The sequence below is a fragment of the Cavia porcellus genome, unplaced genomic scaffold (genome assembly GCF_034190915.1).
Source record: "Cavia porcellus strain 051 isolate PalLab524CR breed Dunkin Hartley unplaced genomic scaffold, mCavPor4.1 scaffold_2, whole genome shotgun sequence".
In the NCBI taxonomy this organism is placed as follows: Eukaryota; Metazoa; Chordata; class Mammalia; order Rodentia; family Caviidae; genus Cavia; species Cavia porcellus.
In genome coordinates, this window is record NW_026947485.1 from 74,700,411 (window position 1) to 74,717,030 (window position 16,620).

The 16,620-nt window shown below is 38.0% G+C and overlaps 1 protein-coding gene across 2 annotated transcripts in view; it reads left to right on the plus strand.

Moving 5' to 3' along the window:
• Dapk1 (death associated protein kinase 1) overlaps positions 1-16,620 on the plus strand; it is a 177,961-nt gene that overhangs the window by 152,612 nt on the left and 8,729 nt on the right. For both annotated transcript variants that reach the window (XM_003475059.5, XM_013158313.3), the window contains exons 20-22: positions 945-1,133; positions 14,533-14,730; positions 15,773-15,911. In XM_003475059.5, coding sequence (XP_003475107.1) covers positions 945-1,133; positions 14,533-14,730; positions 15,773-15,911 — 526 coding nt within the window. The remainder of the gene's footprint in view (positions 1-944; positions 1,134-14,532; positions 14,731-15,772; positions 15,912-16,620) is intronic.

Here is a 16,620-nt window from a genome sequence, read left to right on the forward strand (position 1 = left end):
CATGTTGACCCACACATACTCATTTCTAACTTAATTAGAATACATGTATTGGTGCCTTGCTGTAAATGACAACTCAGTACCATTGCTATAGGTAAAAGTGAATGAAATGAACCCTGAGCAGGGTAGTTAAAATCTAGCTATGTTTTCATGATGTTAAGGAGGAAGATAACACTTGCTGAAGGACTATTAAAGTCTTAATGCCACAAACTTAAGGGTGCTGCCAGAGCAACTGAGAGACCTTTGAGGAACCTTCACATGTCCTCATGTGGTTATTTAATGTTAACGGCTAGCTCCAGTTGGGGAAGCACTTTGCAGTCAACCTGAAATAACTTCTGTGCCAGCCAGGATCCAAGGGCGAGCACACCCAAAGGCAGTTGTGAGCAAAACTCACATGAACGTGGGAGAGACGGTGAAGCACCCAGGCAGGAGCAAGGGGGCAGAACCCTTACCACTCCTATAATGGAAAGCTGAGAGGCACAAACTTAAGTGTCCTGGGAATGTTAGAGCTGCTGCAGCAACTGACCAGGAGGAGGCAGTGTCACGGGGAGACACAGGTAGTACCAGAGAAGAGCAGGGAATGAGAGGAAAGGAAGTACCACAACATTTTTGCTTCTTGTCCTCTCTGCCGCCCAGTTGGTGCCCTAACCTGAAAACTGAATATTAAGCAAGCCAGAGGGATGCAGCCCATAGACTCAGCCTCTCAAGGTGTAGAGCAGGACAGAAAGAGTTCGGGGGAGGTACAGTGACTAGAACACACTGACATAGCCTCCCTGGGCACAGCACCACATGACACAGGTGGAGCATGTACCCAGACCCACCTGAAGCTAAGTGGGAGGGGACAGTGGGGTTTCTGGAAAAAGCAGTGGCATGGCCAGCCTGGGAGGGCGTGCAGGCCCCCAGACCGGGCTGTGTGAAGTCTCATGTTCTTCCCTTCTGACCTGCAGTCTCTGTGAGCATCAACAACCTGTATCCGGGCTGTGAGAATGTGAGCGTGAGAAGCCGCAGCATGATGTTTGAGCCCAGGCTCACCAAGGGGATGCTGGAAGTGTTCGTGGCTCCATCTCATCATCTGCACTGCTCGGCTGATGACCAGTCCACCAAGGCCATTGACATCCAGAACGCCTATTTGAATGGTATGCGCTATGTGCCCCAGTGGGAGGGACCTCACTCCCTCCTGGCAGGGCTCTGAGTTACTCACCTAGGGGAGCCTGGCCCAGGCCGTGTGCATGAGTGACATCCAGAAGGAAACCCAATGCAAAATAGTAGTCAGAGTGACCCAGGACTAAAAATGTGGACTTAAATGTGGCCTGCTAAAACCTCTAAAAAGTAAAGTTAAATACTATAGTGTTGTTACCTAAGAAAGCACAGTAGGTGCTTTGCTAATCAGTGCTTTGTTGATCAGTGATAGATAAAGTCTATTAAGACTGATGCACCTCAGAAGACACACACTCACTCATAGTGGGATGGGCCAAGTATGAGAAGTATGATTTTTAAAACAGCTGAAGTCATAGTGCTGTAGCAGAGACACAGGCAGTCCTTTCTCCATGGTGGAGTTGTGTGTTCTTTCCTCTCAAGCATTAGTACAGGGGTAAAACTGAGTTCACAGGGAAGGATTTCTTTACTTGGAAAGTCAGTTACCTTTTCTGTGCAGGGCCCCAGCCAATTCCAGGGCACTAAAAGAGTTTCTGCTTTGTCAAGAAGCAGCATAGAGCTGCACTGGAAGTTTAAACACACGAAATCTGTCTTACAGCCGCCCCTACGTTGCTGTGTGGTCTAGGCCAACCTGTCTGATTTCCCTGAGATAGCACCTGTATTCATAAGACAGAGCTGTGTTAATCTACTTTCTGCTGTTAAAAGAACTACCTGATGTTGGGTACTTTATGAAGAAGATTTAGCAGCCCTCCCATCGATGGCCCCATCATTTTGTCCTCTGGAGAGGCCCCCTTGCACTATGCCGCTTCATGGTGTTTTGGGGTGGGGGTCCACACCGTGGCTTCCCTGGAACGCACAGCTACTGGGGTCAAAAACTCAAGTAAGAAATTAAAGAGACAGAGTTTAAAACAAAGGAAGATGGCTTTTTGAAAAAGAGTGGAAAAAGAGGAGATAACTGCTCTGAAAGAGCTGTAGTCATCAGAAGGTGAATACTAATGAGCCCTTGTCTCCAGCTCTTTCTTTACTTAGGACTAGTGAGGTTGAGACAAGAGGATTGCTCTAAGTTTGAAGCCGTCCAATACAGAGTGAGATTCCCTAAAAAATATATATATATATATATATGTGTATATATATATTTATGTTTATATATGGTTTTGGAAAATATTGTAATGTTTTATTTAAAAGCTATATTGTTAATTTATAACAAAACATTAACTTTAATATTTTTATAAAATTATGCCACCACATGCATAGGTCATCAATCATTTTAAAACTTCCGTTATTAACTCATATTTGTGTCTCAAAGAGTGTCATATTTTGAGGTGGGAAAGGCCCACTTTTTTTCACTCTTGCAAAATCTTTGTTATTGAACCTTATAAGACATTTAGTAAAAGCAAAGTGATTTAAAAATAAAGAAAACTCATTTCAAGTACTTAAGCAAATACTAGATAGTAAGATAATAGCAGTGATTCACCATATTTTCCCAAAAATGAGGCCCAACCTGAAAGTAAGCCCTAGTGTGATTTTTCAGGATGCTCATAAGTCCTACCCCAAAACTCAACTCCTGTCAACCTCATCAGCCTTGTGTGTTGCAAAAGATGTACTATGTGTTTATTACTGTGTGTTTAATACATCTGTTGCAACACACAAGGAATGTATTAAATTATAAAAAAATAAATATCATTGATGTTAGTATTTGAAATAAATGCTAAAAAAATATAATTATTTGTAAATAGTGGAACAAATGCCTTTGACCAAGACACCAGTAGAAAGAGAGGAACTCCAGACTTACTGTCCACTGACCAGCTGGAGTCCAGACACAATGTGCATACATTGTCACATGTGAGAACAAGCAGTGTGCTTGTGTCTGAGACGATCACAGTTCACTTCCTCGTGTGTTGAAACTGATGTACTTAATGCGTTCATGAAAAATAAACATTTTCTGAATTTGGGTGCCTGCAAATTTGCATTGCTTTTGTGTGGGTTTTTAATTGTCACCATTTTTGTCACCACTCCTGTCTCATACATCTTCAGTTAACACTTGATGTGCTAGAAGCTTTGTGAAACCAACCTGCAAGCAGTCTTGACTTGGGTAAAGAACTCATGGGATGAAATCACTGACAGCTGTGTTGCCAGTGCACTGTGAGCAACCTAAATGAAAAAGAAGTGCTCATTTCAGGAGGCTACTATGGCTGACGTGAGTATAGGGACAGTTAGGGAGGAATAGGTGACACAGGGCATGAGCTGGCAGCAAGCATGGCAGAAGTGCGTGCTCGTTCACAGCAAGGCGGCTGGAAGGTGCTGTCTTGCGTGGGCACTTCACATGTTTGCCGTGCGCCCATAGCTCCTGTGGACTGTGGCTCACTCCATATGTTTCTGGACTAAGACTAATGCTAAGACTCCGATTTTACAACCAGGGAAATAGTTACCGTCAGAAAATTGGCTCACCCCATCAGTATGGGCAAGACAAAGACCCTGTGCTGAGCACCCCACCTCGGGCTCTCCTTGCAATCCAACTGGCTTGCTGTGTGTCCCCCACTCCCTGAAATGGTATCAGTGAAACTTGGCTTTACTTCAATTCGTCATCCGAGTTTCTTACGCCATACCAAAGAGGTGAGAGACTTTCAGTTCCCAGTCAGCCTCGCTCCACCTCCTGCATTCCTGCCGGGATGGAGAGATGACCCAGGGAAGCAGAAGGTGTCTCACAGAAGGACCCCAGTCCCCAGACTACCACTGGGCTTAAGAGATTGGGACCAGTGGCTCAAAGGAAATTAAGTCACTAGAAATTCAGGCCAACGTTTGGGGTTTGGAGAGTATGACGGTTCAGAAGATGATGTGACTACTTGAATAAGTGTAGATTTTTGTACATGAATAAACGTAGATTGCTGTTCCTGAAAAAATAAGGCATTTTCTGAAAATGAGCCCTGTTATATCTTTTGGAACAAATTAAAACATGTTCCTTTTCCAGGGAAAAGTATTACAGAGACACAAGTATTTTTAAGCATCTCTTACAGCTATTAACACTAGGTAGCATAAACAAACCAATGAGCAGACAGGTAAGTCATAACTATTAATTCTTTATAACAAGAAACAGTTTTTAACTAACTTATTAGAATATAAAATAAGTTGTGCTTATAACTTCAGGATACCTTAAAATGATGAATAGAAACAACCCTGAGATGATTTGAAACTTATTTTTTAAAGCCTATTTTTGAATAACTAGTTAAACCTAAGTTAAATGAAAGTCTTTATGTTTAGAATTTATTGTCTCTAAAATAGTTATTTTGATATTAAAAGGATCATATCTTTTGATTTTTATCAGTGTTATGTATCAACAATTTATAAAATACGTTGATACAAATTGATGCTTAAAATTTTAAGCAAAGAATATAAATTTATATATAGCAAATACTTTTAGTGTCTTAATTATAAATAGATGTTATGTACTTATTTAATTTTAAATACTTGTTTAATCTTACTTAATTTTTAACAGTCACTTTTATATTACCTACAAGATATAAAATACCTAACAAACATAAGTCAGTATTTCAAAACAATTTTCTTTGCAACTCTACAGTGCCCTTTTATTTTTACTTTTATTAATACATATTTGCAGTATGCAGTGACTACATTCACTGTAGAGAATTGGTACATGTAGATAACACATTTCAATTCTACTTTTCCTCTCCCCTCCACTGCTTTTCATTTTTCCAGCATCAGATTCATTTATTTTATATGACCTTCATAAGTTAATTATCATATATATAAATTGAAAACCAGATCAGTAGGCCAACGAACATATAAAACATGTAAGACAGTTGTAGTAAGTTAAGGTACAATTCTGGGTACATTGTCCCCACTGGATTACAGTACCTTTTTTTCTTTGCTAAGGAAAATGCTTTAAAGACCATAGTCAATATTCTGAAATTCAATTCTATGTAATATAATGAAATGTTGTTTTAAAATCTTTGTTACTTAGTATAACTTGTGCTGAATAGAACAACCAGGTAGAAGCTATCAGGCTTTGTAAACCATTCTTGTCTAAGAAAGTAGCCCTGAGGACCAGTCCTAAACTGATGCAGTAAAGACACAGAGATACTATAGGGATAGGCAGTTGGCAGACTGGGGCATTTACCTGCTACTCATTAAAAAGAATCAGGAATTTAAAAGCCATTTTTGCTATATACTTTAACTGTTTAAATCACTATAAACTATTGTATTTAGGCCCCCTTTTATTGATGTAAGAAGCAACCTTTATAATGACTATTACTATATACCATTTTGTGAGAAGCTAAACAATTTAAACATTTCAGTAAGAATGTCTAGCCAGTGCTATATTTGTTACCATGTTTATCTGACTCTGATTTTAAGTCTTTAACATATTAAACTTAGAAATTTTAATTATCTTTGTTTTTGTTATTTTTATACCTTTACAAAACAGGAAAAAATCTTTAGGCATTTAAGATTTAATTTTGGTTGCCTAACACAGGCAGTGTACATGTTTTCAGTTAAGGATTCCTTTGTCATAATTTTTAAAACTTTTTTAAAGTTACATAAATAATGAATCATGTGGGTTTATGTTTTTAGGTTACTGAGTGCCCTTATTTTTAAATTAATCTCATGCCATTAAATAATATATAAACACAAATATATGCAAAGTATTTAATACACATCTATGTCAATACCTATAAAACAAAGGCTTTATAATTTATCAGCTTTTAAAAAGTTGTTATATATTGGCATTTTTATAGTTTTGTGTCTGAAGGTAGAATTTTAGGTTGCAGCAAGGTAAAAAATACGTATTTTAGAAGAGATTGTTGTCTAGTTAATATGGGTTTGAATTTTCTGACTTTTTTTCTGCCTTAATTGGTAGTTAATTTCAAAGCTCTTGCCCCAGATTTTAAAATATGTTTTATTGTATTAAAGTTTAGGTATTAGTCACAAATTTATACAACTTGTCTTAGCTGTATTGTGCCAGGTTCCCAGGTATACGAAACCCGGAAAAACACAAAACCCTTTAGGACAGTATTCCCCACCAAGAAGCCAGGCGTAAGTAGCCCATGCCTGGAATCCCAGCACTCAGGAGGCTAAGGCAAGAGGATCCTTGCAAGTTCAAGACCAGCCTGGCCTACAAAGTGAGCTCAAAGCCCGCCTGAATTGCATAGTGAGACCCTGTCTCAAAAAGACCAAAAAAAAAAAATCTACACGAACAAAAACAAAGGCCAACCATTTATAGTATAATTTAAAAAGAAAAAAAAATTTTTTTAGTTAAGAAATGGAGATAACAGGAGACAAAAATAAAGTTTTTGCAAACAAGTTTTGACAAATATTTTGAAACACATGTTTAGAATGAACCAAGGACTGTTAGCAAAGATGAGGGGAAATTTAAGTACCAAAAATTTGCTGATGTTACCCAAGTTGCTGCAAGGCCAGTGGGCAGAGAAGGCTCTTCCCTGTGTTTGTCAGTAATCTAAGAAAAGCAGCTGTGGGTACCAGTTTGGCCATAGTTACCTTTTAAAGTTATTTTTTGGTACACTGTACATATATATAGAATGATAAAATTTGTCCTAGGGAATCTGTACTTGCACATGGCACATGTTGATTTTTCTTTCCTTCCCATTTCCCTCACCTCCATTCATCTCTTCCTTAGTTAAACTTTGTTTACACTTTTCCCTAACATTCTCTCTTTTTCCATTTCCCATCCTTTCTTTTCCTCTCCCCCCTCCCAAGTTCCCATTCTGATTTGAACATTTTTTTCCTATTATACAGTATCAGTTGTACATTTTGGTCCTTTTTTACCTTTCACTTTCTCACACCAGAGAAACCATGCAGTTGTAAGCATGTGTGTGTTGTTTATTAAGAGTATGGTCTTAAAGTCCACTCATTTACTTAGAAATGTCTCAGGTTTACCCTTCTTTATGTCAGAGTAGTACTGCATTGCGTCTAACAAAAATATCTTCTTAAACCATTTATTGGCTTATGGGCATTTGAGCTATTTCCAAGATTTAGCTATTACAGATTGCATTGCTGTAAAATGTGTGTATATCACTGTGATATGATGCTTTTCTTTCTTTTTCTTTTTTTTAAATAGCCATTCCTTCTGGAGTTAGGTGGAATGTCAGTGTTGTTTGAATTTGCATCTCTCAAATAACAGAGATGTTGCACACTTTTTTATGTATTTATTTGCCATTTGTACATCATCCGAGATATTTATACAATTTGTGTGCCAATTTTCGATTGTCTTTAAATTTGAGAGGTCTAATTTTTTTGAGTTCTTTGTGTATTCTAGATATTTGTCTTTTTTCTAAGGAACAGCTGAAAAATATTTTTTTTACACTCTGTGGATTGTCTCTTCACTCTTTTAGTGATTTCTTTTGCTGTGTAAAAGCTTTTTAATGTGATGAGGGCCCAGTTGTTGCTTCTTTGTGATATTTCCTGTATAATGAGGGTTTTGTTCATAAAGTCTTGCCTATACTTATATCTTGAGGAGTCCTGCCTTTTCTGTCCTTTAGTAGATTTAAAAGATCTTTGGTCTAAATCTTTAATTTCAGTTTAGTGCATGGTGAGAAAAATGGATCTGTTTTTAATCTTTAGCATATGAAAATCAGTTTTCCTAGTACCATTTAGTAAAGAGGCTATCTTTCTTCCAGTGAAAGTGTTTGGTCCCTTTGTCAAAGATAAGGTGGCTGAGTTTCTTTGGAGTTGTTTCTGCATTTTCTAATGTATCCCATTGATCCTTCAGTCTGCTGTTTTGTTTTGTTATTGCCAGTGTCAAGCTGTTTTTACTGCTATAGCTTTGTAGTATAATTTCAAGTCAGGGATTGTCATGCCCTCTGCCTTGCTTTTGTTGACCAGAAATGCGTTTGCTATTCTAGGTCTCTTCTGATTCCAAGTGAATGTTAGGGTTATTTTTTCTAATTCTGTGAAGTATACTGTTGGTATTTTGATCACAATTGCATTAAATCTGTGTAACATTTGAGAGTATGGACATTGTAACTACATTGGTTCTTCTTACCTAACAAGAGATGTATTTCCATTTTCTGATACTCTCTTCAATCTTACTTTTTCAGAATACTTTTTCTATGTAATGTCTTTTACTTTCTTTGTTAGATTAATATATATTTCATTTATTCCAGTTACATTGTGAAAGTTGGGGTTTCCCTAATTTTTATCTCAGTGAATTTTTTTATTTGTATACTGAAAAGCTATTGATTTTTGAATGTTAACTTTGCATCCAGCTGTACTACCAAATTTGTTTATGAAATCTAGAAGTCTTTTGGTAGAGTTTCTGGGGTCTTTTATGTAGAAAACATATTGTTCTCAAATGATAATTTAAATTCTTTCTCTTGTACCCTTACTCTTTTTATTTCTTTCTCTTATTTGCTCTGGGTAATGTTTCCAAAACTGTATAGTAATAGTGATAGTGGACATCCTGTTTTGTTCCTGATTTTAAGGCAAAAGCTTTCACTTCGTAGTATGTGGCTGGCTGTTAGTTTGTCATACATAGCTTTTATCAGATTGAGTTAGATACTGTATGCCAATTTTCTGTAGGGTTTTTATCATGAATAGGTGTTCGACTTTGTCACATACTTTTTCTAAATCTATTGAAATGATCGTGTGATTTTTGTCCTTGGCTCTTAATGTAGTGTATTACATTTATTTATTTATTCATTTGCCTATGTTGTACTATCTCTGCATACATGGGGTGAATCCCATTTGATCATGGTGTATAATCTTGTTTATGATTTGCTGTGCCGTTTGCCAGTATTTTATTGCAGACTTTTTCATCTGTGTTCATTAGGGAGATTGGCCCAAAGTTCTGCTACTTGGTTGGATCTTTCTTTAGTTTTGGTATCAGTGTAATACTTGCTTCTAGTAATGAGTTTGGGAGTATTGCTTCCCTTTCAGTTTCATTAAAGAGTTTTCTAGGCAGGCACTTAACGAGTCCTGACCTAGATCCCTGATCTCCCAAACGAGTGTACGGTGGAGGTTTAAATAAAATGGTACGATTTTAGGGCTCCAGGAGGGTCAAAACTCTTCAGCTGAGAGATTCTGAGGTCTCAGACAAAGACTTCTCTGGAACACCCACTTTTAATAGATCCAAAAACAAGGAGCAGGGAAACTGAGGAAAGCACAGGCAGTAAGCGGGACCTTGGGAATCACTTCAAAGATGTATCCAAGTAATGGATCATGTCAATTCAGTAGACCCTGTCTTATCATGAAGACATGGTAAAAGTGAGACTGTAGGAGTGATTTCTGCAGCTGCAGTCTCTATCTACTTAATTGATGTTTGGGCCTGGTGTCTGTAGCTGTGGCCTTATCTTGCCCTTTGAGGTATCTATGGCCTCACAGGCCACTACAGGCTTCAGCCAGGACCAGTAATTCGTAGAGGTTCACTTACTATGAATCAGCTCCCATTGCCAGGCAAGGGGCTGTAAAATTTAAATGCTGCTCTGAGGCGCTGCTTAGTGGTCTCCAATAGGCACTTATGCCCCTGAGCTATATCCCCAGCCTTTCATTTTATTTATTTATTTATTTAATTTTTGGGGGGTGGTATCAGGAATCAAACTTACAACCTTGTGTTTGCTAAGCGCTGGCCTGGAAAGCATGAGGCTGTGAGTTCAATCCTTGGTACCAAAAGAGTACCACTAAAGAGTATTTCACTAAAGAGTTTTAGCATTAGTAGCATTAGATCTCTAAATTTCTTGTAGAATTCAGCAGTAAAACTGTCAGGACCTGGGCTTTTCTTTGTTGGTAGGTTTTTAATTACATCTTCAATTTCATTGACTAATATTGGGTTATTTCACAGTTTTATCCTCTTGATTTAGTTTTGGCAATTCGATTGTGTTTAGGAGTCTGTCCATTTCTTCTGTGTTTTCAATTTTGTTAGAAGTAGGTATTGATCTTTGTTTCTCTGCAGTATTTGTTGGAATTTTCATTCCTAATTGCATCGATTGATCCATTTTTTGATGAGGTTTGCCAAGAGTTTGTCAATTTTAATCTTTCAAATAAACAACAATTCATTGATTGTTCATATTGTTTTTTTAGTCTCAGTTGCATTCAGTTTTGCTTAATCTATAATTTCCTGTCTCATATGACCAATGAGCTTGACTTACTCTTCTTTTCCTAGAAGCTTAAGGCTCAACATTAGGCTGTTACTTGAGCTACTCTGTTTTTCTAATATGGGAGGTTACAATTACAAATGTCTTTCATAGGACTGCACTCACTGTATCTTATAAGTTCCTGTATGTTGTTTTGGCATTATTGTTTAATTGTAGAAACTGTCCAATTTCTTCTTAGTTTCAACTGTGACCCATTTGTTGATCAGGAAGATGTTATTTAATTTCCATGTATTTATGAAGTTTTTTTATTTCTTTTGCCATTGATTTCCAATTTCACTGAGCTTTGGTCTGATAATATGCATAGGATAATTTTAAAACTTTGCATTTACTTAAGGGCTAATGTGTGGTCTATTTTGAATAACATTGCATGTGCAGCTGAAAAGAATGTATATTCTGATTTTGTGTGGTAGAATACTCTGTAGATATCTACTAAGTCCATTTCTTCAGAATTTTTGTTCAATTTTATTATTTCTTTGATTTTTTTTCTCTAGTTGATTTGTCTGTTTGTGATAATGGGTAAAGGTCCCCCATTACAATTGTGTTTAGTGCTTATTTGATTTTTATGTCTGCTAATACTCGTTCTATGTAGTTAGGTACACTGATATTTAATGCATATATATTCATGATTGTTATCTCTTCTGCTTGCAATTTTCCTTTAACATGTGTATAGTGACTTTCTTAGCCTTTTTTCATCAGTCTTGAATTGAAGTTCACATTGTTGACAAATCGAATAGCTACCCCTGATTTTTTTCTGGGTTCCTATGACCTGGAGTATTGTTCTCCATCTTTTAACTTTCAATCTATGAGTATCTTTTTGAGTTAAATGTGTTTCTTTTATGCAACATATTGTCAGGGTTTGTTTGTTTCTTGATCTATTCTGCCAATCTATTTCTTTTGATTTGTGAATTGAGACCATTTGCATTGATGGATATGACTGGTATGCATTGATTATCCTTGTCATTTTGTTTTTCTGTTGTTCGTTTCTTTTTTCCTTCCTGTTTAATTATTTACTTTGCCTGGTGAATTCATTCCATTTTTGTTATCTCTTTCTAAATTTTTCTTTAGAAATTTTGGGTGTTGTTTGTCTCGTAAGTATCTTATTTCTTCCAACTCTTATTTTGTGGAAGAGCTGGAAGTCAATTTTGAAAGACTGTTCTGCAGGTTCATCAATCTTGGGTGGAGGTTGGTTTCTTTTAAGACTTGAAATACTTCATTCTCCTTGACTTAAAGGTTTGTGTTAAATCTGCTGTAATTCTGATGGACTTTCCTTTATGGGTGATTTGTTTCTTTTCTCTAACAGCTTTTAATGTTTTATTCTTCTCTTGAATTTCTGGGATCTTGACTGCTATATGTCTTGGAGTAGTTTTGGTTTTGTGGGGGTTTTTTCGTTTGTTTTTGTTCATGGCTAATTAGAATTGTATATTCGTCATTTATCTGGATCTCAATTTCTATGTCAGTGCTTGGGAAGTTTTCTGCCATTACTCCTGTGAATAGGTTTTTGTTTTTTTTTTTTTCAATGTAGTTTGTGCTATCTCCTTTTACTGTCTCCAGCCAAACTTAGGTTGTTATTCTTTGTTGTATGTAGAACTTGTTGGATTGATTTTTTGTGTGTGTGTGATCCTTTGCTATTTTTAAGAAATCTTTCTTTTCGAGGTTACTAACTGCAGTCTTGTCTTTCTGATCTGAGATCCTGTCCTCATGTTGTGTATACTTCTGTGTATACTTTCAATAGCTTTTTTAATCTTCTGGATATATGACTGAATCTGTTTCAAGGATTCCATTTTTTCCTATGCTGGACATTCGTGGTTTCTGTACTTTTCTTAAGCTCCTCTTTTTTTTTTACTTCTATCTACTCTATATTCACTAATGACATAATGACCTTCATTGTAATCATCGTCTCAGAAATTATCTGAGAAATTATTACTGAATTGATTTTTTTTTCTAGAGCATCATTTATCTGCTTTGTTACTTGTGCTTTTATCACCTCAGAGAGTCCAAGTGAGTGGCTTTTGAGTTGTTCCACCTCATCGCCCCCCAGGGTTCGCCTTTGGTGAGCTGGAAGTCTGGGATTGCATCTTGCTTCTGTGACTTCTCATTTTCTTTTTCTTTTTACTCTAATTCATGCATTGATGTTTGTGAATTGTTTTTAGTAGGTGTCTTGGTAATATCAAAAACACTTAGGAATGACTGCTGTTAAGAGAGGTCTTCCAGGTATAACTGGCTTTGGGTTTTGAGTCTTTTGCAAGATCATAACTTTTCAATTTATTGGGGATGGGAAATCGCTGCCTATTTGGCCTAGCTCCTGGTTCTTTGGCACCAACCTATAGTATTGTTTGTGACCCTGGCTTCCATACCAGGAGGAACAACTGACTAGAACAATTATGTCACCTCAGTTAAAGTAGTACAGTCAGCAATAACAATAGCGTCAAACACAGCCTAGAAAATGATAGACTGTGATAATTATTTATTTGCCACATTTAACCATATGAACAAGATTTGTAGTTATACAACAAAATCTAAAACCAGAAAATTATATACTGTAAAATGGTAGTTTTACCCTCACGGGGAAAATTTTAAAGGAGTTAGAGGAGAAATAGAGACATGCAAGAAGAGAAATGGATTAGCAGCGCTGCTGGAGGACAAAGGAAAATTGTGCAAGCTTTGGGAACTGGTGAAGAAGAGAGAAGGGAAAAGAAAAAGGAAGAAGCAACTACAGTAACAACAAAAACTAGAAACAGTGTTCACACTCATGTAAAAAGAACAATTAAGTAAAATTTTAAAAATTAATAAAAAGCAAAGGAAAAAAATTCATTTCAGGGTTTGTCTCTGCTGTCACTGGTAGACAGAGGCAACATCCATGTTGCTGATCCCAGCAAGCCAGCAGTAGAATTATGTCACTGGTGGATAATTCAGCAAACCTGAGTCTTTAGTTCCCCTGAAGTTCAGTCTGCAATTGTTACACATGTGAATCCATCCTTCAATCCTCACTCACTCTTTCTTTCTTTTTTTCTTTTTGCGGATCGAACTCATGACCTTGCATTGCCAGGCAGGTGCTTAGACCACTGAGCTAATCCCTAGCCCTTGCTTCTCATTTCTGACTGTGTGGCGGGGACCCCAGTTATTCATCCCGCAACATGCCCAAGTGGCTCCTGCCCACTGGAACTCTACTCCCCAGTGTGCTGATGGCTTGCACTAGAATAAAAGGAGAAAGATAAAAGAAGCAAAGACATAGCCAAACAAATTAATACTTTAAAACATATACCTGGGAAAATTTTTTAATCTGTGAATATTTTACCTAAGTCAGAAGCCCAGAATTATTTACTGTAGGTATGAATGTCCACAAATGGCAGTTGTGAGGACAGTAGATCTCTGGAGTGTGCTCTTTAATCAGAAACCAGGTGGACCTTGTCAGAAACCTCCTGAAATCAACAAAAGTGTTTGTAAGTGTCTAATGAAGAAGAGGGAGATACCCAGTTGTGAAAGTGCCCCCAGCAGCTGCTAGAAGATCACTGGGTGCTGACCATGGGTTTAGCTAGCCACAGCGTCACTCCTTGTAAATTGACTATCAGGATAAAAAGGCACTCAGGAATGGAGTTATGTCCCATCTGGGCTGCTAGAACTATTAGAGCCCATTTGGGCTCATGTGCTCAGGTACATCTGCTTGTCACTAACCAAATTAATTTTTTAAAAAAAGATTTACTTAAAATTCCAAAAACAGGGAAGGGCCTATTTGCCTGAATCACTGTCTGACCATTTACAGGTAGGTAAGAACTGCTTTGTTTTGTCTTGTTTTAATAATAAGCAGAATAGAGGAAAAATAGAGGAATAAAGCATATCTCCACACTTTATCACTTTTAGCCATCTTCAGTTAATTGTCTCCTTTCCTGTAGAAAAAATAAGAATGAAGAAAAAAAAAAAACTGAGCTGCAGGCTTCCTGATGTCAGCATCTACATATTCTTTTCATTTATCTGGGCTAAAGAGAGGTGGGAAAAGGTCTTATACCTTAGGCCTCAAAGAGCCGCTTGTCTCTAGAAAACAAATTACAAAAAATACACCTAACTTTAAATGTTCCATTTCACAGTGCTAGCCACACAATTGTTACACATGTGAATCCAACCTTCAATTTGTGTTGTGCATACATGCAGAAATGCCATTAGTATCACCAGCCCTATGCAGAATCCCTAGCACACTAAGAAAAAGTGCTGAGTTTGGTGGTGGTGTTTCAGGATGGTGATCTTTATTTTTCTTTTTCTGTAGGAATTGGCGATTTCAGTGTGTGGGAGTTCTCCGGAAATCCTGTGTACTTCTGCTGCTATGATTATTTTGCTGTAAATGATCCTACATCAATCCACATCATTGTGTTCAGTTTAGAAGAACCCTATGAGATTCAGCTGAACCAAGTGATTTTCTGGCTCAGTTTCCTGAAGTCTCTAGTCCCGGTGGAGGAACCCATAGGTGAGTTGAGCCTCCAGGGCATCAGTGCTCTTGCTCTTTGTTCTGCTGCTGCTGCCTGTTTCATGCTTGGCCACAGCCTACCCAGATGCTGCAGCTTGGGTCTTGGAGCTGCTGTTTCCATCCTTGCATTTCCTCACTGGCAGGTTCCACTCTGTGGCTCAGGTGGGCACTGTTCTGCAGGGAGGTTTTGTTCCGTGACCATGTATTTCTGTCTCAAAGACCAATTCCAATATATTTGTTGGAAGCTGTTTTTCACTTCTTTCTATACTTTAGAGGTATGGTTTTTGCTGTATACATAGTGGAATCTTCCTTCAAGAGCTCCGGCTTGAAAAGACCCATGATTCACCAGTAGAATGAGCTGTGCATTCTGCTAATCCTTCAATCCCTGGAGGAAAGCAGCCCAATAGTCTGACTGTGGCACCTAGGTATTCCTAGAGAACAGCAGAACATGGAGAGGACTTCTGTTTCTGTAGAATAAGATACATAGCCTTCTGTGGGGAAATACAGCATTCAGGAACCAAGTTTTTCCCCAGAAAAGTATAGAATAATAAATTACATTTAATATCCCTCAACATGTTGCCATATTGATTTTTCTCCTTTGTTACTTTCTCTTTTTAAGCATTCCAGTTAGTGAAAGCTGCTATCTGTGAGTCTCAGGCAGTGTCTCTTTGGACCACTTGGCTGCATGAAGAGGGCTTTCTTTGAGCCTGAAAAGAGCAGCTTCCTTGAGGGTGGTTAAATCTGCCTCATGTAGGAGGACATGTTTGTACAGAGCCCTGAGATGCTGACATGTGCTGAAGTCACTAGTGGACCACTGCTAAGAACTCTCCTTATGGCCCAGAATGGGCTCCCTTGTTGTTTCACCAGGTCCGGGGCCTTTTAGGGAGTTGTACCTTGCAGCAGGCATAGGGCATTGAGTCTGCAGGTAGGCAGCACATCCCCTGAAGATGGTCCAGCCATGAGGCCAATGTGTCCTTCACTTGGGCTGGAGAGTCATCCCGGTGGGGAGCCTGATTCCTGACAGTTCTGTCTGTGTCCCCAGCCTTTGGTGGTAAGCTGAAGAACCCACTCCGAGTGGTCCTGGTAGCCACCCATGCTGACATCATGAATGTCCCTCGTCCAGCTGGAGGCGAGTTTGGATATGACAAAGACATGTCATTACTGAAGGAAATCAGGAACAGGTGAGGACAGCCTGGGGGAGCCTCCTATCCTAGGGAACTGGATTTAGGGGGTGGGTGAGGAAATACAGATGGAAGCATGTGACCTAACTGAAGAATGAAAGGCCTTTCTTCCATGATTGGTCTTTTTTATTTTTCATCTTTTCAAAGAATGAGTACACATATAACAATTAAAGAGAGGAAGCACGCGTGATACAAATCAGAAACCCTGCTACTGTTTTCTTCCTCCTGACACCGCTGTTAAGAGGATATTTCCAGTGGCTGCTTTGGCTTTCAGTTCTTTTCCTGATTATCACCATAGCACTAATCAGTGTTTCTTAACATACACGTTGCAACCTACTAGTAGGCCATGATGGGAGCTAGTGATTAATTCTCCCTACAGTGAGATAGAATGAGATGAAATGGAACTGAAGAGAATAAAATAGATCAGAGTACATTTAATGTCAAGCATTAAACTTTTTTCTTTTACTTACAAAATTTAAGTGTGCAAAAGGTCAGATGTAAAATATTTACTTAGATAACAAAAATTTTACTCTGAAACTGTAACACTCCTTCTTTCCATTGGTACAGTGATTTACCTGTAAGTAAACTGTAAGTAAGTTATTTACAAAGAAAGAGTTGATTTAGTTCACTGTTTTGGAGGCAGAAAATCCCAACAGCGTGTCCGCAGCTCTGGTGAAGACCTCTTTGGCTTCATCACATTGTGGCAGAA